This window comes from Sminthopsis crassicaudata, chromosome 6 (assembly GCF_048593235.1).
Source record: "Sminthopsis crassicaudata isolate SCR6 chromosome 6, ASM4859323v1, whole genome shotgun sequence".
NCBI classification, from domain to species: domain Eukaryota; kingdom Metazoa; phylum Chordata; class Mammalia; order Dasyuromorphia; family Dasyuridae; genus Sminthopsis; species Sminthopsis crassicaudata.
This window is the reverse complement of record NC_133622.1, coordinates 174970559-174992509: the sequence shown is the minus strand read 5'-3', so window position 1 is coordinate 174992509 and position 21951 is coordinate 174970559. Positions and strand designations below refer to the sequence as shown.

General features: G+C 31.4%; 1 protein-coding gene across 3 annotated transcripts in view; it reads right to left on the bottom strand.

Annotated features, from left to right (window-relative positions):
- PRDM5 (PR/SET domain 5) overlaps positions 1-21951 on the bottom strand; it is a 215331-nt gene that overhangs the window by 51833 nt on the left and 141547 nt on the right. For all 3 annotated transcript variants that reach the window (XM_074272708.1, XM_074272710.1, XM_074272709.1), the window contains 2 exons: positions 12272-12365; positions 5766-5851 (listed from right to left, as the gene is read on the bottom strand). In XM_074272708.1, coding sequence (XP_074128809.1) covers positions 5766-5851; positions 12272-12365 — 180 coding nt within the window. The remainder of the gene's footprint in view (positions 1-5765; positions 5852-12271; positions 12366-21951) is intronic.

Sequence of the window (21951 nt, the reverse complement as noted above, 5' to 3'; positions counted from 1 at the left end):
ATAATAATCAAGTTTTTTAAAACATATCCATAGCTAAACAGTATGTATATAAAAGATTTCAATTTCCATTCAATAATTGGCAGTAATTCATCATATCTAACTTTTCAAAAATCATTCAGGATCTGATTTCTTGTTTATCTTTTGTCCCACTGTCAAAGTTTGAGAGGAAAATATTGAGATTTCCATTTCCACCTATTATAGTTTCCATCTTATTTTTTTTTAGTTATTTAATTCTGTCCTTCAGGACTAATATAATAAGTTTTCATATAATTTCTTTATTGACAATGCCTTTAAGTAGAATGGCTTTTTGTAATTTTTTTTGATTCTTTTATACCATGATCATTAGCCCCACTTCAAAAAAATTAACACAAAACAAATAAACATACTTGAATTTCAATTCATTTCATTACAACCCTTCATTTTAACTCCTTGTGTAAGACTTTATGCTTCAAGGATTTTCCTGTTTGTTTGTTTGTTTGTTTTTTTTAAGAATCACTGTATTTTCTAAATCATTATGGTATCCAATTCTGTTTGATAACTGAAATTTTTACATTTTTACATTAATATCCTATTATTTTTAATTACTTATTTCAGTCCAACATAAACATTGCTTTCTTTCTTTTTTGATCTTCCCTTCATGAAAAACTTAATGAAGTTTAAATATCTTTTGCTTGATAAAATTTTCTCCCTAACTTCTTAAACTCTCATTTTACTTCTCCCTTCTCTGTTTTTTATTCTTTTATGGTAGAATTTGAGATATTTCCACACTAATTGTGTGTGTGTGTGTGTGTGTGTGTGTGTGTGTGTGTGCACGCGCGAACAAGAATGATATTTGTGGGATATTTACTCACCTCACCCCCTCAACCATACTTTCATATTCTTCTATTTACCTATCTCACTTATGAGAAATAATAATTTACTCTCTTTCTAATTTGTTCCTTCATGTATTTCTTTTTCTTCCTTTAGAACCAACAAAATGTAACAAAACACACTCAGATCCTGAACTTGTCTTTCTTAATTCCATTTGTGACTCTTGAAGGTAGTAAGAAGACATATGAAAAGACATGTCTTTTATATTCTCATTAGACTATAAGCACTATCATCATTTAGTCCTTCTAACTGCTTAATTGTATTTTGCTTTCCAGATTTCACTTTTCTCCCATGTTTCCATTTGAAAGCTTTGATCAAGCTCTGATCCCATTCACTAAGAATGTTTAAAATTTTTTAAATAAATATATATATATGTAAGTATGTATATATATATATGTATATATACACATACATATACACATATGCATATGTGTGCATAGAATTAATTCAAATATTGATATAAGAAATAATATATGGAATATATAAAGGTGAAAATAATTAAGTTGAAAAAAGGATATGAACAAATAAATTTTAAATGAAGAATTACAAATTATAAACAAGTATAAGGGAAATGTTCTAAGCCAATAATATTAAGAGAAATACAAATCAAAACAACCCTGGAATTTTTCCTCACATTCATCAAACTGACAAAAATAACCCAAAATAGAATTAGTTGACTTTTGAGACTTTATAGCAAAGAACTTTGGTTTTTTGTTTTTTGTTTTTTTTTTTTTTTCTAATGCATTGTTGGTAGAGGTGTAAATTGATGCAAACATTCTGGAAAGTAAGTTTGAGTTTTGCAAAAAAAAAAAAAAGAGTTAATACAATATCCATGTAGATAAATAAATAGATAATAATTAAATGAAATGTCCCTTTAATCTAAATATTCCACTGCTGTGTATATAAAAATATAAAAACTTCATATCTGCCAAAATATTTACCACAACATTTTCATTGTTAAGATAATGAAATAAAGTAGATTGAAAAATAGCTTTGAAAAAATCATGACACATAAATATATAAGGTACCATAAGAAGAGGCAATGAACTGACACAATGCACTGGATTGAAATCAGGAAGATCCATCTTCCTAAGTTCAAATTCAATCTCAGACACATATTAGTTGTGTGACCCTGGACAAGTCATTTCACCTTGTTTGCCTCAGTTCCTTATCTGTAAAATGAGCTAGAGAAGGAAATGGCAAACCACTCTTTGCCAAAAGGGGTCACAAAGAATCAGACATGACTGCAATAATTGAACAATAAATTCTAAAAGAACTGATGAATATGCTGAATTCAGAAGCATGAAAAGATTTATGTGAAATGATGCAAAGTGAAGTAAGCAAAACCAGGAAAACAATTCATCCAATAACCATTACAAGAGATAGAGAAGATAACATTATGGAATAGTTTTTTTTTTTCCCAAAAATATAGCAATAAAAAAGCACAAGTGAAGTAAAAGGAAGAAGAGAAAATCTCATATAAAAAAACAAATGCTGTGAATGAACAGGGCAATCGGCATGCCTTTACTAAACACCTATTAAATGCCAGTCACTCCTGGGATACAAAGAAAAAGCAAAAACAGTGTTGTCCCTTGAGGAGTTTATATTCTGATATTCAAAAACAAATATATACAATGACACAATCTCTTAGGTTTTTTTTTTAATTCTAAAACCCTATAAGTTTAGAAAATAAACTTCTTTATCTGAAATGAATTGCTTCTATTTAGGTTCACTTATATTAAATATCAGAGAAGTGAAAGGAGATGAGTTTACTTTTTAAACTATAAACAAATCTAAGAATTCTATGAGAGCACCAATCTTCCAACAGTTGCTAAGAATGTCTTGAATGGTACCCTATCCATTTGTTTTTGTTTTAAAGGAAAGAAACATATTTTTCCCATATTTGAAATCTCACGCCACATATGTTGTAACTGCTGAGTGGCACACAGCTCCTAACTTATGTTTAGCCATATTTCCAAATATTCAGGTTAAAAGAATAGAATAGAGAGGGAAAGAATACATATGGTTTTATTATATTTGTAGAAGATGCTATAAATGAACACATTAGATCTTTTCTAAACTGAAATTCTATTCATTTTTCATTACTAGCACCAATAAAGCATGTCATGTTGAAAATATTTTCTCTCAACTCATTATAGAAAAGCACTGCCATAAAATGGAATAAAACGGCTCTTAGAGACTTTGTTTCCATCTTGGCCTCTAATAGTTATATAAACCTAACACCATGACTATAGCTCACTTAGCCTTGGTTTACTCCTTCAGAAAACAAGGATTATCATGCCTTGGGTTTGTTGTGATGAGCAGGCAATATGATGAATGTCTATAAAGATGTCTTTGGTCTACTCTTTATGGATCTTGTATCATATAGCTTTTTATATTCATGCTTTCTTCCTCAACAGAATGAAATCTTCTAAGGAGCAGAGGCTATATTTGCTCCTTTTTTCTGTATTCCCAGGTCTTAGTAAGTCTGTCATAAATGCTTTTTGACTGAAAACACAATTTTTAAACACAATTTACTATAGAAATATTAGATATTACTATTGTATTGAATCCCACTTAGCTTTTTTTTAAAGACAAAACGAATGTAGATATGATTCATATAGGATTTTAAAAATGCATAAAACAGCAGGGATATCAAAACAGAAATTAATAAAGAGAGGAGACGAATTTAGCTTTTAAGTCAGTACACTCTTGCTTATGCCCAATACAAAGTAGATTCTATTAAATCCCAGGATCTATCATGAAATATCAGAATGTGATTCTCTCAATAAAAGACTTCTATTTCTCATATTACTACTAGAAAAAATTCATTGTCTTAATGACACAAAACCATAGGTCTTATTCTAATGACTTCTTTTTCCTTTCCATTTCTATGGAGATGCTGCTACAAAATCATTCTTTCTAGGAAATTAATATCTCCTAACATAGAATTTTAAATGTTACAAAGAAATTTATTCTTTAGACTACCCATGTGGGAAGTACCACAAGTTTTATAGTTCATATTTCAGAGATGAAGGAACTAAGGGGTAGAGAGTACATGACTACTATAAAAGCAAGATTCAGAAGAAATTCTCTCCTAATTCCAAGTTCACTGTTCTTTCTGCTACATTCCATAACCTTTTCTGAGGCCCAAAGCAGAAATGTTGACATTGGGAATACTATCTTTTGTGTAACATATAGCTCTGATGACTATTTATAACTTAAGGAATTAATTATAAGCCCCAAAATTGTGTAACTTGTGATGTTGTGACTATTTGTATCTATTTCCAAATCTAATCTCTTAAAAATGGCTTTTCTGTTTTTTTTTCTGATAGCACTTATCTGATGTTATGTTTTTATCTTGAATTCCTCTGTTTCTACAAAGAAATCCATCTGCCACTTGCTGTAATTTTCTTGTAAACAAAGAAACATGCAAGTGGAAAATATGTGTAAATATTATAAATTAGCCATTTTAGGTGAATAATTTAGTAAGTGTAGTGATGGGAGTTTGTGGAATGTTCCTTTCATAAAGATATCATTTCTAAGATATATAAGGAACCGATTCAAATATATAATAAGAACCATTTCCCATTTGATAAATGGTTAAAGACTGTGAAAAGCAGTACTCATGAAAAGGCATCCAAATTATCGATAGTCATATTTCTAAATATGCTCCAAATTACTAACACTTAGAGAAATGTAAAATAAAGTAATTCCAAAATGCCACTTTGTACCTCTCAGATTGGCAAAATTGACAAAAGGAGGAAATGGCAAGTGTTATAGGAGTGCATAAAATTTTAAAGATACATTAATATACAATGAACCTGTGAATTGTTACAACCATTTTGGAAAACAATTTGGAATCATGTTCCTTAAATTACTCATCAGTCCCAACTTTGATCCAGTATTATCTCTACTAGTTTTATATATTAAAGAGATCAGCAAAAAAAGGTAACAGAACCCATATATACAGAAATGTTTATAATTATTTTTTTGTAGTGGTAAGAACAGAAACTACATACTACCAATTGGGCAATAGCTGTACAAATTATGATATATGAATTTAATGGAATATTATTTTGGCATATCAAAATAATGGAATATTATTTTGGTAGTGAGAAATGATGAATTGGATGATTTCAAGAACTAATGCAGGTTATAACTTATGTAAACAGAGTGAAAACAATTTTTATCGTAAGAGGCAGCACTTTGAATTCAACTATAAAATACATAAGAATTCTAATAAATTCATTGATCTACCATGATTTCAAAGGACTGGTATTGAACAAGAGCAAGGTAATAGATTTGATAAGTTAAAGATGATTAAGATTAATGAAAAAGAAACCTAGACTCTCACTTGAAAGTCATACTCAGTTCTATTTAGGAAAAATATTTTAGTATTAAGTATAAAAATGCTAGATTTCAATTTTTTTCTTGGAAAGATTCCATTTTTATCAGTTGTTTTAGATATTATTTTATATAGATAATGTGTTTTAAATAAAGATGTTTTCCATTGTACATCAAATATTCTGGCCATCTCAGTATATATGGGTCTATTTTAAATATTTCTAGGACATACACTTCCAATTTATGAATCAATACCATATTGATATGCCATGAATAAATCACATTCATAAATTGAGGATGACCTACATGTTTTATATTTGTGAATATGTGTTTGTACTCTTTTTTGTTGTTTTCTTTTGTAAAAGAAAAGATTTCCTATCTTGGAGATCATGTGTGCTTAAAGGAAATTTCTTTGTCTGTATATAGGAATGGTGTGTGTATGCTTGTGTGTGTGTGTGTGTGTGTGTGTGTGTGTGTGTATATCACAAATGAAAAGGCTGAAAACATTTTTAGAAATCCCTATAAATTATGATGACCTCCATTCTTACCCTAGTGTGGGTCCGGATATGCATCTTCAATCCATCATTTTTGCTAAAAGCTTTATCACAGTAATGACACTGGTAAGGGCGCTCACCTGCAAGGAAAAGAAATCAGCAAATAGGATGAAGATGCAAAGACAGGTAAGCAGAGTCTTACATGATTTTTCCAGGTTCCAATGATTTCTAATTTTAAGATGGATCATTCTCCTACACTTTATCATGAATACATTGATAAAGGATAATCCTTATACAAGTTAGTCCTAAATTGGATCTTGAAAACTAAAAATTTACTTTACAGCCTGTATAAAGATTGAAAGACCATACATAGGAATATAATCCTAGAAATTTTATGTATTATAATTGAGATTAATTCCTGAATGATGGTACATTTATTTTACTTCTCATTCTTTTCTGAGAGAATAGATATTCCCATCCCCAATTCCTAGTCATTCATCCAAATGGTTTAATGCAGCTTTATTAAGCCAAGACCTTTCCTCTCTGTGGCTTTTGTTCCCTTGGTCTCTTTCTGACACCCAGAGATATAATTCATTTAGTTCTTCCCATTCACAGTCTTGACAGGATACCAGACTGAATTTGGCCAATCCAGGCCCTCCTTGCAGTTTGACTGAGACCATATATCTTTTTAATGCAATGAAGGTTTGGAGAGTCCATAGGGGATACAAAATTTAAAAGTAGAATTTGGGAAAAGAATATTGATTTTAAATTACTTTTCTTTTGCTAAATTTGGTAGAAGCTATGCAAAGAACTAATAGCTGTACCATTTAGGAAATGAAAAATGAATCTCATATCTACATTTGAGCTAAATTTTTTTTTCATATATATTCTGTCATCCAATGGGACTCTATTATAAGTTTAGGATGAATAGGACAAAAGAAAAAGCTTTATACATAAACACACACACACACACACACACACACACACACACACACACACACACACACACACACCCCTTGGAATTTATTTTCTCCCTATGTTCAATGGAACTTTGTTTCTCTTCCACTGATAGCCTAGTGACAATATTGAACCAGTTGAAGATCTACTTTGAACAAAAGTATATTAAACTATCACCTATTATACTTGGCAAGGAAGTAAAAACATCTTAATATTGTTAGTTAAGCAAATTTGTAAAATATCTATTCTATTCTATTCCAGGCACTATATTAGGCACTGTGGTAATAAAGAAGAGTAAAAACAGTCTCTGATTTCAAGGAAGAAATGAGGAAGACAATATGGAAATAATACTAATATCTAGATCTCCCATCTCCCATGAACATGTCTTTTAAAAGCTCGACTCATGTCTAGAATTGTTTGCCTTGGTTTGTGCTTTTTTGAAGTCTTAGCTCAAGCTTCCTCCTAAACAAAGGCTTTCCTAATATCAGAGAAAAGGCGGGGGAAGGAGAGAGGGGGAAAAAAAGAGGAACCAAAACAAAAGGGAAGGGAAAGGAAGAAAAAGGAAAACAAAAAAAAAGAGAAAAGCATCTATATTTTCTTTCATAATTTGTTCACAGATCTTCATACTTTTTCCTCTTCAACTTACCTTATACTTATTTCTCTATGTATTATAAGTATCTTGAGAGTACGGATGACTTAATTTTTGACATTGCAAATAGATGTTTTTTAAATGTTTATGGAATGAATTTAATTGATAGTATAAATTTATCATAAAATTCAGTATTCTTTTTAGTACTACAAATTGTCTCCAGTTAATCTCAAATGACCTACATGGAGGCTTTCATTTTCCCCTTCACGTCCACCAAAACAAAATTATTTTTTACAAAAAAGAAATATAACAAATGAAAATTCTATAGTACAAGAAATGATGAGTTTCATATATTTCTTACAGAGCCAAAAGATAACATCCATTTTTCATATGCAACCTAACTAATTAAACCAGTTTTTTTTTTCCTCTAAGACAATAATTTGTTCTTGAATAATCATGCACATAAAGTTACAGTTGGGGGGGAGGGAGTGTCCAGTGACAGCTGGCATCTGTTAACACTGAAAGTTGGTTGGAACTGTAGGCAAGCAATTAACCTTCTGGCCCATAGTTTTAAAAAAATAGTTCCTCTAATTTCTTTTACAATTTATGAACCATCAACGGAATTCATGTCACAGTCAGTAATTTCTTTTTGCTGAATTAACCCCAGTTCCCACTGACCCTAGGAAGCTATAAACCAATGGGATAAAGCACAGGTGAAGGTGATATACTGTTTAAGCTGACCTATAGAGTACTATCTCTGTCACTGCACACTGGAAACAACAATGATGAATTACAAAACTGCATGCCAGACAAAGATCTAAACAACTCCCTTCTAAGAGATTTGAGCACCTTCTCTGGTTGTGCCTTCAGTCACCGTAGGTCAGTTCTAATTGGAAGAAATATTTGTGCTTTTTAGACTTTATTTATATTCCAATAAAGTTTATTGAAATAATGTCTTTTTATGCTTCTTGCAATAGGGAGAGAGATGAAAAAAAAACTGAATTTTAAGAGTCAGCCCGTTGGCACATATTTACAGATCATAACATTATCAGTATTTCTTATACATTGAGAAGAAGAAGGGATGAAAATAGGGCTTTCTAGAGATGGCTCTAATATGGACATTTTATAACTCTATCAGAGTAATTTTGGTTTTTTAAATTATTAACTTCTGTTTTTATATCCTCTCCATTTCCCTCTGTATTGCTCCATTGTCACTTTCTGTACTACTCCTGGAGTCAGTGAGATCTGGAAAAAAGTCCCTAGTCCCTTTCCCTAGAGATAAAAATCCACTTTGGAAACACAAAAAATATGTATTGCCCATCTGGAAATGGTGAGCTGGAAAACTCCATATGGGCTAGAAAAAGAATGAGCTGCACTGTCTACACTACCAGAGCCATATATCCTGAAGAAGAACTAAGGCAGGGATGATAGCAGAGACAAATAGAGCCTCAACCCCAGCTGATTAATTATGGCTTCTGAAAAAGGAATTCCTATGAAGAAAATACATATTTAAAAGGATGTAGGTATACATATATAAAATTAAACAAATTCATCTGGCTGAAAGTCAATGCTATTCAGGCTAATTCTGTAGATTGAATCCTTATAGGAATGATACACATAAAACAAAACTCTGAGCTGCTCCAAAATCCTATTATGTAATACTAAATCTACATAGCAATCTCTCTTAAGAAGACTTGGTCATGAGATTCAAAAGATTGGGGATGAATCTGGAGAAATTTTAATTCACTTGTGGAATAAAAGGAATTCATATAACAAAATATAACTACTTCTTAGAAGAGATGGCAGGAACTAGAAATGTGGAATGTGGGCTATATGTTCATTTTAAAGATGTGGGAGAGTGTTGTATTTATGGATGTTAGGGGAAAAATCAATGTACTGATCAGGTTAATCTGATGATTATTGGTAAAAATGATATAGTAGCAATCTACTGTAGAAGATGGAGGAAATAGGATTACACAAACTGTATAGGATTTGGTCTTCACAATAAGAGAGAATACTTTTTCATAAAGATTGGAATAAGGTTGGAATAACATGGGGATGATGTAAAGTTTTCATGTGATAAGGAGAGGAGCTGCTCCTTTTGGTAATATGTAAGAAAGGGCAGACTTTCTTTTCAAGGGATAAGCAGACAGAATTAGGAAACAATGGATTCAGAAGGGTGGGTAGTATAGAATGAAATTGATTGACTAATGAATTATGATTGGAAAATAAGGAAAATTTGAATCTAGCACAGATGATATAAGGAAAGTTCTGAAAAATTGACAGTTTGGAGCCTATAGTTATGATATGAATTGGAAGAATAAGTCATGGGAGTGAAATCCATTAGTCAATTAGATTAGGATATTAGAGTTAAGGTAAACATGCCTGGCAAAGTCCTCTATGGTGAACATGACTTGGAGGGAGAAAGCTTGTCTCAGGCATTCAACCCATTGAAAAAGGAAGAATAATGTTTTAGGGGTTATTAAATAATAGCCAATAACAGAATTGAGTTATGAATTGATATAGAATAAAACTTCAAAGAAGAAAGTTACTAAGTTGTAATAGGAATTAAAGGGTATCTAATTTTTACCACTGAGACCAGAGAAAATGTAATCAATTCTGATAAAGATGACCAAGGATGAGGTGTCAATTTGGCTAGGATGGGCAAGTCTTAGTGAGAAGCAGAAGATGAAAGGAACATTAAAGGAAAAGGACTGAATTAAGGGAAGTTTATTAATTGCAAAATGGAATTTCCATAGGGCACATTGAAATGGGAAACCAATAAAATATGAAAGGAAGAGGACGGGGGAACTGACGGGGATAGAGATTATTGAGAGGACAGCAGGAGTTGGAGAAAGATTTCCTTTTTGACATTCAGGAACTGAGAATCACATGAATTACTATGAATTTGAAAGATGACATTTACCATCAGACTCAGTTGATTTGCTGATTAGTTTTACTGAATTGCCCCCTCTTCCTGTCTCTGTCTCTCTATCTCATTCTCTCATTTCTCTCTTAGAAGGTAATAATTGTATTAAAAAAATCTTTCCTGAGTAATTTCTAGATCTTTTCCAATTGCATTTCCTAATAAACACTTAATTGTTTAGGAACTTATTGTTTCTTTGCTACTAAAAATGTTTGCCTGCATTCACAAGTTGTTGTGGTTATTTTTGTGGAGCCAGAGGCAGTGTCCTAGATGCCCAGTCCCCAGATAGTGACCTGTGTTGCCTTTCAACTCTTCTGTTCCTTCTTAATTATCTGCCCTATCTTACTGGACTCATATTATTTAACTTTAGCTAGACACCCCCAAAATAAACAATAAAAATGAATTTTTAAAATTCTCGCACTTAGAATCATAGAATCCACAGTTAAATCTTGTCCCTGTCATTAGCTGTGTGACACTAAATAAGTCCCTTCACCTCACTACATTTCAATTTCCTCTTATTTAAAATTAAATATTTGCACTAGATAATATCTAAGTCCCCTCAAGCTGCAAACAACATGATTATGTAATATTTAATTGCAAAGAGAGCTTGATTCCTTTATCTGTGCATTTTTCCATTACTTTAATGGTTGTCACATGTATTGTTTGGCCTCTCTTGACTAAAGCATATCTCAGAAAATCTTGTACCTCTTGGTAGATTTGATCAATTAGCTTTGTGTTATTGTATTTGAGGCATCTAAAACACTGAAATACTTATATCAAACTTTGATAAATATGACTATAAGAATTCTTTTTTCTTTTTTTCTTAGTCAATATTTCCAAAAGATTCTTTTAGTAGTATCTGGCACATAGTTAGTAGACATATCAGTGCTATGGACATTTCTAGCAATGTCAACTCTGCGATGTCACTAGTTCTCTTCAAAAAATGAGGGACAAACACTCTTCTTAAATCTCAGTCAGGTCTACATCAAGTTATTAATCTTTTCTGGTCATGGCATGCTTTGTCAAGATGTTGAAACTTAAAGACTTTCTGAGAATCATGTTTTTAAATGAACAAGACAAAATAGAGGTGATTAAAAAAGTATCAGGTGATATAAAAAGTTAACTACATACACAAACACATATATACATATACATATACATATACATATATATATATATATGGATTTATGTATGTATGTATATGTGTGTATATGTATGCCATAGGTGCTAAATTGAGAAATCCCTGGTCTAGATGAAAAAAGTACTAATGATTATCATTTATAGGAGTCATAAAGGAGGGTGTATAAACTTAAATTTAAAAATTTCATTCATTTACTCAATAAATATTTGAATATGTACTATGCACAATATATTGTATTGAGAACTGCAGAGGGTAACAAGGGACAATACTTGTGGACAATAAGTTTATAATCCAGCAGGGATTATACATTAAAAGTCTAACTCTGATATCATTTTTTCCTTCTTCTCTGTCTCTGCCAAGAAAGAAAAGATCTTTCTCTAATGACATTTTGATTAACACTTTGCTTAAACCATCTCTCTTTATTTCTTTCTCAAACTGTTCTATCACAGGCACATGCCTTTCTCCCCTGGAGAGCTCTTTAGGGCACAGTTTATGTTGCTTCTATCTTTCTCTACCCAGTGGCTACAACAGGATTTTGATTCAGTTTGTGGATACTTCATAGAAGTTTGTGGGAATAAATCAACCATGGCAGCTGTCATTTACACAAATAACTACAACACTGGGAAATCCTGTCCACCTACTCTTATCCCAATTTTATCTATAGAAATAAGAAATGTAATCAAGTCATAGGAGACATTTTAAATTCTGCTATTACAAAGTGATATCAAATATTCTTAGATTATATGTTTTAATGGGCTTAGAGACAGTTATATTTCAAGTTTTGGCAAAGGAAAGAACAGAATCATTCTTTGATTTTTTTTCAGAGACTTAAAACTTAAAATTTCATGTAACCTGCACAACATAAAAGGAATATGATGCTATGTTTTGCCCCCAAAGCAACTCATCTTTATATTGGTTTTATTTTGTATTAACAAGTATTAACAGACCTGTATGGCTTCGAATGTGTACTCTCAGTGTTCCATTGCTTGCGAATTTCTGTCCACAATATGGACATATCTTCTCTTTTTCTCCTGTGTGTGTCTATGTAGAAGGAATAAAACAGACAGAAAGTTTTAGAATAACTCCAAAGGATTAAAAATGTTTGGGTATATCTCATCATGACTATTTGTTTACTTTCCAATATTATATTCTCTTGAATTGATTAAACTTCTGAGACATAAATGATACCATTATAAACAAATTAGATGACCAGAGAATGAAGAAAAATTTGGAGCTAAAATAGAATTTTTTTTAAAAGAATTTTTTTTCCACAAAAAATAAAATGTAACTAAAATTTAAAAAGAAAAGAACTGGAAGGAAAGATGTGTTCACCAAGCTTTTCTGATTTAAAATATATGTGTGTATATACATATATATATATGTGTGTGTGTGTGTATATAAATAATTAATTTGAAAGTAGAAGATTAAGAACCATTCCCTAATTGATAAATGGTTATAAGATATTAACAGGGACAGCTAGGTGGTGCAGTGGATAGAGCCACCAGTCTTGAATTCAGGAGGACCCAAGTTCAAATCTGGTCTCAGACACTTAACACTTTCTAGCTGTGTGACCCTGGGCAAGTCACTTAACCCCAGCCTGGGGGGGGGGAGGGAAGATATTAACAGAAAATTTTCTTCTTTTGGCTTTTGATTTTCAAATTATATGCATTATATGTATATTTCACCCTTGCAAAACCTTGTATTCCAATTTTTTTTCTCCCTTTCTTCTACCCCCTCACATAGATAGCAAGTAATCCAATATAAGTAAAATATCTTTAATCTTTAAATCTTTAATCTTTAATATATATTCCACAATTATGCTGAACAAAAAGAAATCATATCAAAAAGAGAAAAAACTGAAATAACATAAAAAGCAAGCAAGCAACAATAAAAAAGGTGAAAATAATATGTTTTGACCCATATTCAGTCCCCATAGTCCTCCTTCTGGTTGCAGATGGCTCTCTCCATCCCAAGTCTATTAAAATTGGCCTGATTCACCTCATTTTTGAAAAGAACTATGTTCATCAGAATTGATCATCACATAATCTTGTTGTTGCTGTGTTTAATGTTATCTTGGTTCCACTCACTTCATTTAGCATTAGTTCACATAAGTCTCTCTAGGCCTTTGTGAAACCAGCCTGCTGATTATTAATATTCCATATCATTCATATACCACAATTTATTCAGCCATTCTCTGACTGATAGCCATCCACTCAGTTTCCAGTTTCTTGATATTACAAAAAGGGCTGTAACAAACATTTTTGCACATGTGGTTCCTTTTCCCTTTTTATGATCCTTTTGGGATACAGTCCCAGTAGAGAAACTGCTAGATAAAGGGTATGCACAGTTTGATAGCCCATGGGGCATATTCCATATTGCTCTCCAGAATTATTGGCTTTGTTCACAACTCGACCAACAATGTATTAGTGTCCTAATTTTCCCACATTCCCTCCAACTTTCAATATTATCTTTTTCTGTCATCTCAGCTAATCTGAGAGATATGTAGTGGTACCTCAGAATTACTTTAATTTGCATAGCTCTGATTTTTCATATAACTAGAAATAATTTTAATTTATTCATTTGAAAATTGTCTTTTTTTTTTTTTTTTTTGAGGCTGGGGTTAAGTGACTTGCCCAGGGTCACACAGCTAGGAAAGTGTTAAGTATCTGAGACCAGATTTGAACTCTGGTCCTCCTGAATTAGCTAGCTGCCCTCTGAAAATTGTCTTGAACAGAAACTTTTCAAAGGAAGTTCAAATTACATCCATATAAAAATTATTCCTAAATCATTAATATTAATGAAATGTAAATTAAAGTATTCCTGAACTCTTACTCCTTAGAATGATAAAGTTAATAAAACAGAAAAATAACAAATATTGAATGGACTGTTATATGTTTGTGCATGGGGGTGAACATAATAACACCCTCTTGCTATGGTCCAATCATTCTGGAAAGGAATTTGGAACTATGCCCCCAAAGTTACTAAACTACACCTACTTTTTGCCATAGAAAAATTTTCAATTATTACAGTGAGTTTGGAATGTGACTGAAATTTATTTGAACATATAATAGTTGACTTCATTGGTCTTATTTGAAGGTCCCATATATACAGTTTGTTACATCCATCTAAATTCAAAAAAGATGTGAATTGCTCTAAGACTTTACTATTTTTGTGATTTTCTTAAGCAAAAAATCTCTCCCTGACCATCACTCTCCTACATGTTGTTTTCCCATATTAGAATATATCTGCCTTAAGAACATGGCCTGGTGCTTTTTAAAATGTCTATCCCCAGCATATAGCACAGTTCCTGGAATACAGTAAGGGATATAGAATGGAATTGTACCTATGTTTGCATTGCTATAGGGAACTCTGTGGTGAAGAAACTTCCTCTAGTTCTTCATTCAGATAACCTTCTTTGCAACTTACAGTCTTAGAGAGTTTCTGAAAGCACAGAGAGGTTGAGTGACTTGCCAAGTCAACTTGACTTGCAAGTGACTAATAGCCAATATGTGTCATGAATAGTACTCAAACCCAGCTCTTTCTAAATTCGACCAATTTTCTATTCACTACATTGCCCTGCATTAGTGGGTTTTATCTTAACATGAAATTTATTTTTATAGCAAGTTCCCAAGCTAAAAAACAAAAAGGATGCTTCAGAATCACAGAAACATAAATTGAGAATAAAGAATTGAAATTTCTATTGACAACAGGCCTCTTGTTGAAAGATACACTAATCAGGGATTCAAGATAAAGGAATTTTAGTTATTTGTTTGGACAAGATTAGCTTTTTGAATTCTCTGGGAGTGAAGTTGTTGGTAAGGAAAACCTAACTTTTCTTTATTTGACACAAACACTAATAGGAACCAAATTCAACCTCATTAATCCCTGGTCCTTTGCATATTCTGTAGCTACTTCTCAGATTGCCCCAGAAAAGTAACACATTTTGTACTGGGTCATGCCATTAATGCATTTAAGTCACAAATCAGAGCCAGTAAGATCTTGATTTCTGGTTTTCTGGGCCAGTATTGGTTTCCAAAGAATGATTTTTAAACTCCAAGGGAGACCTTTACAGGGTCAATAAGGCCTAAACTATTTTCATAACAATACTAAGACATAATTTTCTTATTAAAATGTCTCCCCTTTTTCCAATAGGAGACTGGGCTGTCTTACACTTCAATTAAAAAAATCACAAAGATTAAATACAGAAACAGACATGAGAATCTAGCTGCTTTATTAAGTTAGACATTAAAGAGATTTGTGAAAAATGCATAAAATAATGCCACTCTTACATCTTTTTTTTTGTTTTTAGTAAAGCATTTTAATGTTATTTATCTTGATATATAATAGATTTATTATCATTATTTTAAATAAATTGATAAATATTTCTAAAACCATCCATTTCAAGTTCTAATAAAGCAAATATTGATAGGTATAACCTACACGGACAAAAAAGTCTTTGGAGTCCTCATAATTTTTAAAGTATAAAGGGATCCTGAGACCAAAAAGGTTGAGATATGGGGTTCCATGGAAAAACTCAGCTTTCCCCATGACTGTAGTCCCAAAAAGGGCAACTTTGTGTCCTCTCTCAAATCCCTCAAAGAAAGAGAAATGTTGATGAAAGTGAAATCTACTGGGTATCAAGTAAAGGCAAAACAATCATAGTTGGCTGAAATATTTTGTTGGATCCTTAAGTAAAGGAGTTTAAAGAGTTTCAGTTTGACATATACAAAGAGGCTAAAAGCAAGAGATATGACCATTAATTAATAATACATTAATTAATAATTAATAATTATTAATTAATAATACATTCAATGTATTGAAGTCTCTTAAACCACAGACTTTACAAAGATCCATTTAGTTCTATGTATGATGATTTTGATAAATCCCAAATCTTTAAGATGAATATATTACAATTTCTTCACTTCTCAATACAAAGCCTTATTTCCTTTTTTCCCAACACTTTATTCAATAGTATTTTCCCCAGTTACATGTAAATATAGTTTTCAATGTTCATTTTTGTAAAATTTTGAGTTCCAAATTTTTCTCCATACTTCCTTTTCCTCTTCCCTCCTTAAGACAGGAAGACATCTGATATAGGTATACATCTACAATCATATTGATCATATTTGCATATTAGTCATATCATAAAGAAAAATCAGAACAATGGGGGAAAGCATGAAAGCAAGAAAAAAAAGTGAAAGTAGTATGCTTTAATCTACATTTAGATCCCATAGTTCTTTATCTAGATGTCTTTTGTGATTGTCTTAGATCATTGTATTGCTGAAAAGAGGATAAGTCATCAAAACTGATCACCACACAATGTGGCTGTTACAATATTCTCCTGGTTCTGCTCATTTTACTTAGCATCAGTTCAGTTAATTCTTCCCAGGTTTTGCTGAACCCATTACTTCTTATAGAACAACAGTATTCCATTATATTAATAAACTACAACCTGTTAGACATTTCCCAATTGATAGGCATCCCTTCAACTTCCAATTTTTTTTTTGTCACTACAGAAAGACCTGTTTTATTTTTTTTTAAATATATGGTCTTTTCCATTTTTTATGATCTCTTTGGAATGCAGATCTACCAGTGATACTGTTGGAGCAAAGCATATACCTAATTTTATATCTTCTTGGGAAAAGTTCCAAATTGTTCTCTAGAATGCTTAGATTTGTTTTAATTTGCATTTCTCTAATCAAAAGTGATTTAGAACATTTTTTATATCACCATAGATACATTTAATTTCTTCAACTTAAAATTGACTATTCATATACTTTGACCATTTATCAACTGAGCAATGACTTATACTTTTATAAATTTAACTCAGTTCTCTCTATATTTGAAAAATGAGATTATCAGAAACACTAGCTATAAAATTATTTCCCAGATAACTGTTTTTCTTTTCATCTTTGTTATATGTGCTTTGTTTGGGCAAATTTGTTTTAAACAATGTAATCAAAATTATCCATTGTGTATTTTAAAATGTTCTTTTTATAAAAAAAATTCATTCTCCATCAATCTGACAAAGTATATACTGTTTAAATTATAAAGTCATGAATATACTCATGTCTAAATTATATACTCATTTTAATCTTATCTTGATATAGGATGTGAAATATTGGTCTATGTCCAGTTTCATCTGCAATTATTTTCTAGTTTTTCTAGAAAATTTATCAAACAGTAAGCTTTTTTCCAAGAAGCTACAGTGTTTGGATTTATCAAACAATACGTCATTATAATCAATGATTACTTTGTCTTGTATATCAAATCTATTCCACTTGTCTACCACTTTATTTCTTAGCTGGTACCAAATAGTTCTGATGAGTGGCATTTTATAATATAGTTTTAGATCTGCTGCAAATTGGCCATTTTCCTGCATTTTTCCCCCTTTTAATTCCCTTGATGTCTTGACCTTGATTTTCTAGCTCTATAAAATAAATATTTTGTAGTTTAATTTGTATGGCACTGAATGAATGAGTAAATTAATTCAAATAGAATTGTCATTTTTATTATATTAGCTCAATCTACAAATGAGCAATTATTGTATTTCCAAATGTTTATATCTGACTTTATTAGTGTGAAAAGTATTCATATAGTCCCTGTGTTCATCTTTGTAGGTAAACTCCCAGATATTTTATGTTCCTTATAGTTATTTTAATTAGAATTTATCTATCTTTTCCTGCTAGGCTTTGTGGGTGATATATAGAAATGCTGATAATTTATGTGGGTTTATTTTATATCCTGAAACTTTGCAAAAGTTTTTAATTGTTTCAAATAGTTTTTTTAGTTGATCTTTTAGGATTTTCTAAGTGTACCATCGTATCATCTGTAAAAAGTCATAATTTTGTTTACTTGCTATTTTAATTCCTTTTATTTCTTTTTTTTTTCTTTTATCACTAAGGCTAACATTTCTAGTACAATATTGAATAATAGATGTGATAATGTATATATCTTTTTCACTCTTGATCTTACTGTAAATACCTCTAGTTTATTCCCATTACAAATAATACTTGCTGATGGTTTTAGATCGATGCCATTTATCATTTTAAGGATAATTCCATTCATTCCTGTTCTCTCTAGTGTTTTTAATAGGAATAGGTACTTTACTTTTTTTAAAAAAAAAACCTTTTCTGCATCTATTAAGATAATCATATGCTTTTTTGTTAGTTTTGTTGTTGATGTGGTCAATTATGCCATCAGTTTTCCTGACATTGAACCAATTCTGCATTTCTGTCATAAATCCTTTTTGGTCATAGTGTATAATTCTGTAATATCTTTGATAATATTTTATTTAAAGTTTTTGCATCAGTATTTATTAGGTCAATTGTTCTACAGTTTTCTTTCTCTAGGATCTTCCTGATTTCAGTATCAACATTATATTTTTGTCATAAAAAGAATTTGGTAGGATCTTTCTTCACATATTTTCCAAATAGTTTATGTAGAATTGGAAGTCAAGGTGTTTTAAATATTTAACAGAATTCATTTGGAAATGTTTTATGGTCCTGGAATTTTTTTTTCCTAGACAGATCATTAGTGGTTTTCTCAATCTTTTTTTTTTTTTTTTTTTTACCTAAAGTGGGATTACTTAAGGATTTTATTTTCTCTTCTATTAATCTCTGCAATTCATTTTTTTTCAAATATTCATCCATTTCATTTAGATTATCAGATTTATTGGCATACAGTTAGGCAAAAGAGTTCCTAATTATTACTTTAATTTATCTTCATTGATGGTGAATTCATCCTTTTCCTTTTTGATACTGGTGATTTAGATTTCATCTTTCTTTTTTGAAATCAAATTAATAAAAGGTTTATCTATTTTATTTTTGTTAAAATAAAACAAGCTCTTATTTTTATTTACTAGTTCAATAGTTTTCTTATTTTCAATTTTATTAATCTCCCTTTGATTTTCAGAATTTCTAAATTCATAACTAGTTGGAGATTTGCAATTGATTCTTTTTCTAGCTTTTTAGTTGTATGTCCACTTCATTAATCTCCTCTTTCTCCAATTCATTCATGAAAGTATGGAAAAATGTAAAATTTCTCCAAATAGCTGCTTTGATTGTATCTCATAAATTTTGGTATATTGTCTAACTATCATTTTATTTGACATAATTATTAATAATCACTTCTATGATGTGTTGTTTGAGACACTCGTTCTTTAGGATTAGACTAGTTTGCAAATTTAGTTTAACTTTCCATGGCTCTTTATTGCATATAATTTATATTGTATTATGACTTGAAAAGAATGAATTTAAATAGTTGTCTTTCTGCATTTTATTGAAAGGTTTGTATGCCTTAATGCATGGTCAATTTCTGTCTAAGTGCCAGATACTGCTGAGAAAAAGGCATATTCCTTTCTATTCCCATTCTTATCTATCTATTTAATTTTTCTAAAATTCTATTCACTAGTATTGTTCTATAAGAAATGACAAGTAGGATGATTTCAGAAAGGCCTGGAGAGACTTACATGAACTGATGCTGAGTGAAATGAGCAGGACCAGGAGATTATTATATACTTCAACAACAATACTATATGATGATCAATTCTAATGGACGTGGCCCTCTTCAACAATGAGAAGATCCAGATCAGTTCCAATAGAGCAGTAATAAACTGAACCAGCTACACCCAGTGAAAGAACTCTGGGAGATGACTATGAACCACTATGTAGAATTCCCAATCCCTCTATTTTTGTCCACCTGCATTTCTGATTTCCTTCACAGGCTAATTGTACACTAGTTCAAAGTCTGATTCTTTTTGTACAGCAAAATAACTGTATGGACATGTATACATATATTGTATTTAACTTATACTTTAACATATTTAACATGTATTGGTCAACCTGCCATCAGGGGGAAGGGGTGGGGGGAAAGACGGGAAAAGTTGGAACAAAAGGTTTTGCAATTGTCAATGCTGAAACATAACCCATGCATGTATCTTGTAAATAAAAAGCTATAATAAAAAAATAAAATTCTATTCACTTCCTTAACTTCTACATTATTTATTTTATGGTTAGATTTATTCAGTCTTTTATTGTGGCTGCTAAGTCCTGTACAATTCTAATCGTAAATTCTAGCATATTTCAATTGTTTTTTTTTCCTTGTTTCTTGCAATTTTTTTTCTTTGATCTGGACAATTCAAAATTTGGCAATAATGTGCCTATATATTTTACCCAAAGGATCTCACTGAATTTCTTTTTCTACTTTGAATTTTTTTTTTTACTTTCCTCTCATGTTCTATCACTCTAAGACAATTTTCTTGAATTATCTCCTGCATTATATGGTCACAAGTTTCGGTTATTCTTAAATTTTCTCTTCTTGCTCTCTTCTCCAGATCTGTGATTTTTCTTATGAGATGTTTCACAATCTGTTTTATTTTTATAATTTGTTTTGTTTTTTCTTGGTCTCTTATAGCTTCATTGGCTTCTCCTTGCCCAATTCTAATTTTCAAAGAATTATTTTCATCTTTGAAACTATCTCCTTTTCTAATTGGTTATCTTTTTTTTTTCATAATCTTGTTTCTTTTTTTTTTTTGATGGTTTTTAATTTTAATTTTTTTTTTTTTACTTTTTCCTCAATATATCTCATTAGGTTTTTTTAATTCTTTGTTGAGTTCTACAAATTCTCTCTGGGCAGAGAGCCATTTCACATTACTTTTTGGGATAGAAGTTTGTTGGGGTTTTTTTGTTGTTGTTGTTTGTTTTGTTTTTGTTTGTTTGTTTGTTTGTTTGTTTTTTTAATGCAGTATCCTCCACTGAATATGAACCCCAGTCTTCCCCATTTCCATATTAAGTTTCTGTGGTGGAGTACTTTCTTCTTTGCTAGTTCATTTTTTTTTTTAAATAAGAGATATTAGTAGAAGCACTTCTAATCCTGGATTAGGGGATAGAGTGCCTCTGGTTTTGCCTCAACTCTCCCCTCAGACTACAAATTCCAAACCAAGAGCTCCACCCTGCCCACAGTCAGCATCCCTACCCTGTCTCTGCAGGGTGTGCTGGTTCCTTCTTGCCTAGGACCATATCCTACAGCACTGCTGGCTCTGATGTTCCCAAACAGTAGAGATTTCCTCAGTCTTCTTAGACTAAGACTCTGACTCTACAAACAATCCAGGATGTGAAAGTTTCTGTGGTTTCTGCTGAGGTTCCATCTATACCCAGCTAGCCCCAGGGCTACCCACTTGTTTCTGTAGAGCTAGCTGGAAATGTTTGCACTTCACACAGATTAATTCCAGGACCCTGGTCTTTCTTCAGATCTTCTCTGGTCTTTCTTCAGATTTTCTTGGATTGTACCAGGAGGACCTCTGTTCTGCCCAAATCTTCTTGATTTTTCACCAGTTCATGATCGCCCTGAGGCTCACACTTATTCTATTTATGGAGAAAATCTGGGGATCAAAATTTACCAACTTTCTCTATCTCCCCACAATCCCTCCCCCTTTTTTTCCCCTGAGGCAATTGGGGATCAAGTGACTTACCCAAGATCACACAGCTAGGAAGTATTAAGTGTCTCAGGCCACATTTGAATTCAGCTCCTCCTGACTTTAGGGTTGGTGCTTATTCTTATTTTTAGGAAATTATTTTCTCTTTTGTACCTTCTTTTCCATTCACCAAATTCTATTCTTAAATGAGTT